Here is a 10,334-nt window from a genome sequence, read left to right as displayed (position 1 = left end):
TGTAGATATGACAGAGCCCGATAGGCTCAGGAATCTGTACACCTGTTGATTGACGGTTGAGAGGCGGGACCAAAGAGCCAGAGCTCAACCCCCGCAAACACAACTAGGTGAGTACAACTAGGTGAGCACACACACACACACACAACCTTCCTCTTTATCGTGCCGTTCGTTAGCTGTCAATCTCTCCAATCCGCCAGATACGCTGTCTAGAACCCGCCGGTTCCCGCTCACACAAAAGTGCAGCGAATATAGTGCTTCTTGTGCAGGTAAATCCGCAGCAATCCTCTTACACAAACGTTGGTCGGATCTTTTAACTCGGTCTAGCCTGAGCTGGTCCACTGTGTTGTTGTGGCCTGCTGGGGGTGAAGGGGGAGGGGGAGGGGGGTGAGGGATGGGGGGGATTGCTGAGGCGGGACGGGTAAGGACGCTATGGAGTGAGATTATAGGGATGATAACAGCGGGATGGAAGGAGGAGGAAGAGACTACGTGAAAGAATGATGGGGGGATTTAGTGTGTGGAGATAAGGAGGGAGAGAGGGATAGGGAAGGGAGGCAGCTTCAGGAATGGTCGGGGAGAGGGGAAACGGAGGTGCTGAAATTATAGAGGAAGAGATGAGAGTGGGTGGAAGAGACTGAGGAATTGAAGGAAGAGGAAGCAGCTCTGCGTTTGGACAAGAGCGTATAATTGGGAGGACAGGAACAGAACCACACGTTATTGGGGGAGAGTGTTGGGGTGAGGGAGGGAGGCTTCTGTGGGTGTGGGAGAAGGGCCAGGTGTGGGAGAAGGGCCAGGTGTGGGAGAAGGGCCAGGTGTGGGAGGACCGGGTGTGGGAGAAGTATTCACTTAATTACCTAAAATCTCGGATTTTACGATCTGTTCAGGTATGTCGCCTACGCCCCCCCCCACACAAACCCCTCCCCACCCCCACACAAACCCCTCCCCACCCCCACACCGACCCCCCACCCCCCCACAGTCTCGATAACTCGGGGTAATTCTCATTGATGTTGGAGTTAGAGAAGTTGAGAGGGAGCTGGGACCCGCCTTAGCAAAACTTGTAAACTCATAATCGACTCTGTCCGTAATTTCATATCTTTCTCTAACTTTCCTTAACTTGTCCGTTGTATCTAATTATATCCGGCCACCAAGCGGCCCCCTGGTAACCCCCCCCCCCCCTCCCTCCCCTTGAGTGTCACCTGAAGCAAGCTTTTAGTTTTCCTCTCTAACCCTCAAGCGACATCCTACAACCTGACCCTTAAGTGTGTACTGGGCCAAACTTCAATCTGACCCTTAAGTGTGTACTGGGCCAACCTTCAACCTGACCCTTAAGTGTGTACTGGGTCAACCTTCAACCTGACCCTTAAGTGTGTACTGGGCCAACCTTCAACCTGACCCTTAAGTGTGTACTGGGCCAATCTTCAACCTGACCCTTAAGTGTGTACTGGGCCAACCTTCAACCTGACCCTTAAGTGTGTACTGGGCGAACCTTCAACCCGACCCTTAAGTGTGTACTGGGCCAACCTTAAACCTGACCCTTAAGTGTGTACTGGGCCAACCTTCAACCTGACCCTTAAGTGTGTACTGGGCCAACCTTAAACCTGACCCTTAAGTGTGTATTGGGCCAACCTTCAACCTGACCCTTAAGTGTGTACTGGGCCAACCTTAAACCTGACCCTTAAGTGTGTACTGGGCGAACCTTCAACCCGACCCTTAAGTGTGTACTGGGCCAGCCTTCAACCTGACCCTTAAGTGTGTACTGGGCCAACCTTCAACCTGACCCTTAAGTGTGTATTGGGCCAACCTTCAACCTGACCCTTAAGTGTGTACTGGGCCAACCTTCAACCTGACCCTTAAGTGTGTACTGGGCCAACCTTCAACCTGGCCCTTAAGTGTGTACTGGGCCAACCTTCAACCTGGCCCTTGAGTGTGTACTGGGCCAACCTTCAACCTGACCCTCAAGTGTGTACTGGGCCATCCTTCAACCTGACCCTTGAGTGTGTACTGGATAATCCTTCAACCTGACCCTTAAGTGTGTACTGGGCCAATCTTCAACCTGACCCTTAAGTGTGCACTGGGCCAACCTTCAACCTGACCCTTAAGTGTGTACTGGGCCAACCTTCAACCTGACCCTTAAGTGTGTACTGGGCCAACCTTCAACCTGACCCTTAAGTGTGTACTGGGCCAATCTTCAACCTGACCCTTAAGTGTGTACTGGGCCAACCTTCAACCTGACCCTTAAGTGTGTACTGGGCGAACCTTCAACCCGACCCTTAAGTGTGTACTGGGCCAACCTTAAACCTGACCCTTAAGTGTGTACTGGGCCAACCTTCAACCCGACCCTTAAGTGTGTACTGGGCCAACCTTAAACCTGACCCTTAAGTGTGTATTGGGCCAACCTTCAACCTGACCCTTAAGTGTGTACTGGGCCAACCTTAAACCTGACCCTTAAGTGTGTACTGGGCGAACCTTCAACCCGACCCTTAAGTGTGTACTGGGCCAGCCTTCAACCTGACCCTTAAGTGTGTACTGGGCCAACCTTCAACCTGACCCTTAAGTGTGTATTGGGCCAACCTTCAACCTGACCCTTAAGTGTGTACTGGGCCAACCTTCAACCTGACCCTTAAGTGTGTACTGGGCCAACCTTCAACCTGGCCCTTAAGTGTGTACTGGGCCAACCTTCAACCTGGCCCTTGAGTGTGTACTGGGCCAACCTTCAACCTGACCCTCAAGTGTGTACTGGGCCATCCTTCAACCTGACCCTTGAGTGTGTACTGGATAATCCTTCAACCTGACCTTTAAGTGTGTACTGGGCCAATCTTCAACCTGACCCTTAAGTGTGTACTGGGCCAACCTTCAACCTGACCCTTAAGTGTGTACTGGGCCAACCTTCAACCTGACCCTTAAGTGTGTACTGGGCCAACCTTCAACCTGACCCTTAAGTGTGTACTGGGCCAACCTTCAACCTGACCCTTAAGTGTGTACTGGGCCAACCTTCAACCTGACCCTTAAGTGTGTACTGGGCCAACCTTCAACCTGACCCTTAAGTGTGTACTGGGCCAACCTTCAACCTGACCCTTAAGTGTGTACTGGGCCAACCTTCAACCTGACCCTTAAGTGTGTACTGGGCCAACCTTCAACCTGACCCTTAAGTGTGTACTGGGCCAACCTTCAACCTGACCCTTAAGTGTGTACTGGGCCAACCTTCAACCTGACCCTTAAGTGTGTACTGGTACACATTCTTGAGCATGATAAGGGAAGGACACTAGGACACGGGGAAGAACCGTAAGACTTTAGGACACTGGGACACAAGGATACTTGGGCATTAGGACGCTAAGACCATAGGACACAGGGACACTAGGACACAGGAACACTAGAACACAGGGACACTAGGACACAGGAACACTAGAACACAGGGACACTAGGACACAGGGACACTAGGACACAGGGACACTAGGACACAGGAACACTAGAACACAGGGACACTAGGACACAGGAACACTAGAACACAGGGACACTAGGACACAGGGACACTAGAACACAGGGACACTAGGACACAGGAACACTAGAACACAGGGACACTAGGACACAGGAACACTAGAACACAGGGACACTAGGACACAGGAACACTAGAACACAGGGACACTAGGACACAGGAACACTAGAACACAGGGACACTAGGACACAGGGACACTAGAACACAGGGACACTAGGACACAGGGACACTAGGACACAGGGACACTAGGACACTGGGACACAGGACACATCCGCTCAAAACTGTCCTTCAACACTTCTTAAAAAATATTAAAAATTGAACTGTTTCTTAGGGGTTAACAATGTTTACAAATTCCTTTTACCTGAAGCTCTTGAAAGCAGCCTGTAGTACCGCTTGAGGTCCTCTTGTAAGTGTTTAGACCCTCATCTTCCACTTCAGGGTCTCTTGTGTTATTGATGTAACCATTATGTCTTTATTACAATCTTGAATGTAATGGAATAACGATAGTTAAACCTGGATGGCTCTCACCGTAGAGTTTTATTATAGACGCTTCTATAATTTCCCAATCCTGAGCACTCCAGTTGCAAACTCTGTGAGCAGGAACTACGGCATGATCTCCCGCACTACATCACTGAATGCCCAATTATTAGACCTTTCAGACCAGTTGGCATGAGGTACCTGGAGCTTTGCAATTACTTTATTCACTCTCGTATTCTTGAAGATATCCTCACAGTATACCCAAAATTTGCCAGTGCAGGCTATTAAACACATGACTCTGTATGACTAACCATCCTGCGAGATGGGGACTTGTATTACCACTGCTACCTTATTCAATCTTGTGTTGTTGATATCCTCAAAATGCATCCGGAGTCTGCCAGTGCAGACCGCTAATCACATGCCTCTGTATGACTAACCATCCTGTGTGATGGGGATTTTATAGCATCACCTAGTTAGTTTTTTTTTGACACACTGTACTCCACTTCATATAGTCTAGGGTAGCTGCACTAATGCAGATGTACCTAATATGTTAATAAAAAAAAAAAATAAATAAATACAGCTTCAATAAATTCTATAAATACAGCTTCACAAATGCAGATGTACCTAAATGTGTTAATAACAATATAATACACAACACTGCCAAATACAAAATACCTCCTTGATATACAACCCCATCTGGCGTGGAAATCGTAACTTCAACTTTGAAACTGCTTGTAGAGGAATAGGTCCAGATGATAACTATGACAGAACTCTTTTTGAAATTAAAATGGCACTCAAGAAAGGTAAGTCTGCCATTCCTGGAGAGGACGGCATAACATTACAATACTATGTGAGTAATTGCTGAGCTGCCGACTAGCCGTCTGTTGGGACTATGTTATCAAAGTCTGAGGCAGGGTGACCTGACCGCTGGACACAGCGACTCATAATACCCCAAGCCACAAGCCTACTGATCACACGAACAACCATCCTGCGAGAAGAAGACTTTTAGCACCATGTAGCTAGTTCTTGACACACACTGTACTCCCTGCACGCTGGCCGTCTTAGAGGCTTTGCAAGAATGTAACGCTCAAACATCACTCTTATGTACCCTCACAACCCAATGTACCTCCTTTACCTTATATAAATATATATAAATATATATATAAATATATATATAAATATATATATATATATATATATATATATATATATATATATATATATATATATATATATATATATATATATATATATATATAGTCTAGGGTGGCTCCATAAATGCAGGTGTACCTCAATGTGTTTATACAAAAATAATATAAAAACGTTTAATGCGCAGAATAATAATCAATATGTATCTCTTTTCCGTCTCCCACTCTCCTCTCTCCCTCTCTCTCTCTCTCTCTCTCTCTCTCTCTCTCTCTCTCTCTCTCTCTCTCTCTCTCTCTCTCTCTCTCTCTCTCCCCCTCCCTCTCTCTCTCTCTCCCTCTCTCTCACCAAGACTGACCGGTGCTCTCCCTCCTCAGGTCATCACTACTCACCAAGATGCAGCTCCCGGCCGCCCACCGCCAGTGTCTCCTCTTGCAAGTCATCGCTTCAATACTTCTCTTTTACTCAGGTACGCCCACACCAGTCCACACCTGTTTACCCACGCCCACACCAGTCCACACCTGTTTACCCACGCCCACACCAGTCCACACCTGTCCACACCACACCTCTCACCAGAACCCGTCCTCGTGAAAATAACGTCGCTCTTGGCCAAAAAGTGGACGTAATTTGAAATGGAAATCGGCTCACGAAAGTGACGTACTGTCCCGTTTTCTGTTTGAGTCGCCCGGCTTACTCGGAGATGTTAGGAGAGGAAACTTTCAATTGACATGTGCAGGCGATGAGTCACAATACCGTGGCTGATGTATGTTGACCAATCCACACGCTAGAAAATGACGGGACGACGACGTTTCGGTCCGTTAGGTCGGACGTTCGGTCCCATAATCGACTAGAGAATGGTCCAGGACGGACCGAAACGTTGGTTTTCAATTAACGTTTTCATAGCGTTTTGAAACTTTATGAGAATTTCCTGCCCACCTAACCTATCAGAGGAACCTTTAGCTTACTGTTGTTGAGAAAAAAATCTCAAATTTCATTTTTTTCATTTTCAAATTACGTCCACTTTCGGCCATACGGCCAAAAGCGACGTTATTTTTAAGAGGTTGGACTTACACCACCTAAGCTCCTACACCATAATTAATTTTTAACCATGGAAATGGAAATATTAGCATCACTAATATATATATATATATATATATATATATATATATATATATATATATATATATATATATATATATATATATATATATATATATATATATAATTATCGCCATTTTATTACAATAATTATATACTCCTATACCATGCCTCCCAACACTTATCATACTCTAAGTGTATGTGTTATATCTATGTATAGTGTAAATAAGGTCTAACGAAGCGTTGTGAGCGTTGACGTGTATAGTCGTGTGTATATATATAGTGTCTAGTATATCATACATCATATAACAATTTATACTTTAGTCCATACCATTTAATAAATGTTTATATACCTGGTATGTTAGGATACGAGCCAGAACATTATAACATTATATATATATACACCATATATAGTATATATATATATATATATATATATATATATATATATATATATATATAGGGGTACCACCACTGGTGTAATTATAGGGACCCACAGCCTCAGAGAAGGGAACACAGAGCACTCAGGGAAAAACTTGACATTTAACTCTGAATACGAAAGAGTGTTCACTTCTCCTACCACCCCCTTTTTTTTTTATTATGATGTACACTTTATTATGCAAGGTTATACAGTTACATATCTGATTTTATACAAAAAATGAACATTAAGAGGACACAAGAAAAAGTTCGCTTCCTAGAGGCTGTAGATTTCCTCGAACTCCTCCGACGCCGGGCAGGAACCGAGGATGCAGCGGGCATTTCCCCTCTGGATCGCGACACTGAGGCGCTGAAAGAGAAAACTTGCTGCTCTAGGGTCTCTTGTGGTGTCAATGAGCTTGGAACCAAGATCCTTAAGAAACCTTCTTGCACTCTCACCCCATGGGCCTAGGGTCTCAGACCCTATTGGAACGAAATTGTACCTTTGATCTAATTGCCTGTACTTGACTGACTTTTGTTTTTCTCTGTGTGTCGCTGCGGCTCCTGCCGTGCCGGCAGAGAGGGTGATGTATGTCGTTGCCAGGGTGGATACGCAAGTATAGTCCCATGCTAACTGCCTGCCACCCTTCCACGGACGCAGTGTGATTCCGTCTGGTCGGCCGGCAAAGCTAACAGAGTCACGGTTCAGTAGGTTGCGGGGCTCTCTCTCCGCTGGACACTGAGCAGAGGCAAGGCTTCTTTTAATGATGTCGTTGACTTCGTCGTGTCTAGTGTGCCAACCACCCGATTTTCCACAGTGCAGGCCATGCAATCCATATTCGTCAGCATCTGCCTCGCCGCAAATACACCTGTGAACAGTGTGGATAGGGGCAGCAAGGCGGAGAGCGACTGCAATACGGAGCTCCTGCGGATCAAGACGTGTGCCTGTCGCAGACATAGGGACTGCCAGAAGGAAGTCCCCTGCATGGGGAGCCTGCACAGCTGTGAGGCGTGCACGATCACTGGGGGTTGTTGCTGCCTCCAGCAAAGCTGTGGCTTCTTTGTCTACAATGGGGCTGTCCCAACTGGATTGTTTCTTGGCTTTCGGCATGGCTGGTCTGAGTGCTGGGTCTGTCATGGCACCCCATTTCGTGTCACATTCCGTGTAGTGGGGGTCCTGTATCCCCGCTACATCACTCAGGGTGTCAGGTAGAATTTCCTTAACCAGGTCATCTGATGCTGAGGAGGAAGACAGGAAGGCTGGGACTGCAATTTGGGTGGCGGTGCGGACACCCAAGCCACCGAGCCTGACAGGAAGAGTGGCTTGTTTCCACTGGCATTCGTTGAGAGAGAGGTTAACAACTTTTTCCAGCATGGTCTTCAGTAGGAGGTCATACTCGTCAAGCTTTGGGTTGTTGTAAGATGGGGCGCACCTCAGAAAGTAGGTTAGCCTCGGAAGGGATAGGCATTTGGTGAGGAGATAAAAAGCATCGTGGGCATCGATGTCACCTATTCTGTCTTCCATCCTCCTAAGGTCTGCGATTTTCTTGTCGAGGATCTCCTCAATGGCGTTAGACCCGAGGGGAGCTCCAAGGAGGGTGCTGTTCTCGGCCCTAATGACATGGGCTCCAGGCAAGGCAGACCTTATTCTAGCTACGATGTCTGGGTTGGAGGAGACTACTTCACACTTGGAAGGGTTCAGGACGAGACCCAGGCTTACTTCTTGCTCCCTTATTTTCCTGATATCTGACAAGAGGTGGTCTACGGTGCCAGCTATAGTGCCATCATCCAAAAACCAGATGTTGAACTCGCTGGACAAGCTTTCGGTGATTTCTTTTAAGACTAGGCAGAAAAGAAGGGGAGCAAGAGGATCACCTTGCTGAACACCTTCACATGATCTGATTTCATGTTCACCAAAGAGCAGTTTTGACTCGCCACTGTAGCACGATAGTATGAACGGGTAGAGGGGCCGGAAATGGCGATGTACGGCACAAAGTACTGCATCTCTTCTTACCATGTTGAAGGCATTCTTAAAGTCCAGTTTGAGCAGGGCCTTTTCATCAGAAATGTTTGTGATGTATGCTCGTGCTGCATGGGCAGCCGCTTCACAGCCTTGGGGGATTCCAAATCCTAGCTGGATTGGTTTCAGCAATTCAGCCGCTTGCTGGCTGACAACCCTCGTAGCAGCCTTGGCAATCAGGCGTCGGAGAGTGTTGCCAACAGCGATTGGCCTGATTCCTTCGTCCTTCTTTTTGAGAGCACAGAGGGAGGCACCAAAAAAGAGAGGCCTGATGACCTCAGGTATCTCACCAGCCAGACACATGTTGACGAACCTTGTGAGTTCCATAAGAAGATCTTGTGCAGCATCACCAACCGCAGGATTTAACATTTGCTTGATATGTTGAGGTTTTAACCCTGTAAAGCCGCCTGCTGACCCAGGTGGAAAAGAAAGGGCTGCTTTGTAGACCTCAGATTCACCAACTGTTAATGGGTCTGAAATGGTGTCGGCTGATGGCGGAACGATGTTGTCGCCTTGAGGGGCTCTGGGTGGGTGCTTGCTTTGCAGGGCCCGTGCTGTGGCTGAGTTTCGAGGAGCAATTTTCTCGTCACTGGTGAGGACTCTAATAGCACTTGCGGTATTTCCCTCTTCAATTTTCTTGGTGATTTGTGCTCTGATTTTGTACGTTTCCGGTATGTTGTTGTTACCATTTCTGCGGTGGGTGTGTTTTGCTCGGAGAGGCAGGCGAACTAGGTTGTCCCCCCTTGGGTATTCATTTATCGCCCTCAGGACCGAGGAAGCAAGTGATTTGTCCCTCCTTGGAGGGACGGTGAGGCATACATTGCCAAACAGAAGGACATTATGCCACGCTTGAATGTTTTCCGGTGCATCATTGACCCTTTTCAGAAGATTACAAAGTTTGGCTGCTGCATTTGGGCGGGCTGCTTTTGGGATGTGTGGTAATGTTCTAGCAGACGTCGCTATGATCGCTTGGGTGAGGTTCTCAGATGAGATTAGGTTAATGGGAGTCTCTTCCCTAACTGTTAATGGCAGCTGGCCATTGCTTCCCTTCGGAAGCTGGTGGGAACCACTGCATCTTTCCTCGTTGAAGGTGTGAAAGCGGATAACACCACCGATGGAGTTTATGGCGGTGTTTTTGTTGCATACTCGGCAAAAACCTCTTTTAGGAGCAGTTGTTGGCACCTCAAGGCTTGTGGAGTCCTGCCCGACCGCTGGGACCCCTTCCATTTCAACTCGGTTGGCCGAGTTAAACTGTGCATTATTCTATAGAGGGGGGCAAACACACTGGGTCATGGCCAAGCAACTGGGTGTGGAGCCAACAACTGGGTGTGGAGCCAGCAACTGGGTGTGGAGGCATCAACTGGGTGTGGAGCCAGCAACTGGGTGTGGAGGCATCAACTGGGTGTGGAGCCAGCAACTGGGTGTGGAGCCAGCAACTGGGTGTGGAGGCCGCGGCTGGGTGTGGAGGCATCAACTGGGTGTGGAGGCATCAGCTGGGTGTGGCGGCATCAGCTGGGTGTGGAGGCCGCGGCCGGGTGTGGAGGCATCAGCTGGGTGTGGAGGCCGCGGCTGGGTGTGGAGGCATCAGCTGGGTGTGGAGGCCGCGGCTGGGTGTGGCGGCATCATATCGGCATCATATATATATATATATATATATATATATATATATATATATATATATATATA

The 10,334-nt window shown here is 47.8% G+C and overlaps 1 protein-coding gene across 5 annotated transcripts in view; it reads left to right on the top strand.

Annotated features, from left to right (window-relative positions):
- Nucleotides 1-5,490: 5,490 nt before the first annotated feature.
- The window catches only part of LOC123758952 (lachesin), a gene marked incomplete at its 5' end in the record, with an annotated part of 125,359 nt that continues 120,515 nt past the window's right edge, over nt 5,491-10,334 (top strand). For all 5 annotated transcript variants that reach the window (XR_011229354.1, XM_045743728.2, XM_069328955.1 and 2 more), the window contains 1 exon segment: nt 5,491-5,582. Coding sequence is in view for 4 of the 5 variants with exons in the window: in XM_045743728.2 (XP_045599684.1) it covers nt 5,510-5,582 (73 nt within the window).

This window comes from Procambarus clarkii, chromosome 22 (genome assembly GCF_040958095.1).
Source record: "Procambarus clarkii isolate CNS0578487 chromosome 22, FALCON_Pclarkii_2.0, whole genome shotgun sequence".
Lineage (NCBI taxonomy): Eukaryota > Metazoa > Arthropoda > Malacostraca > Decapoda > Cambaridae > Procambarus > Procambarus clarkii.
This window is presented reverse-complemented; position numbering and strand designations above follow the sequence as displayed.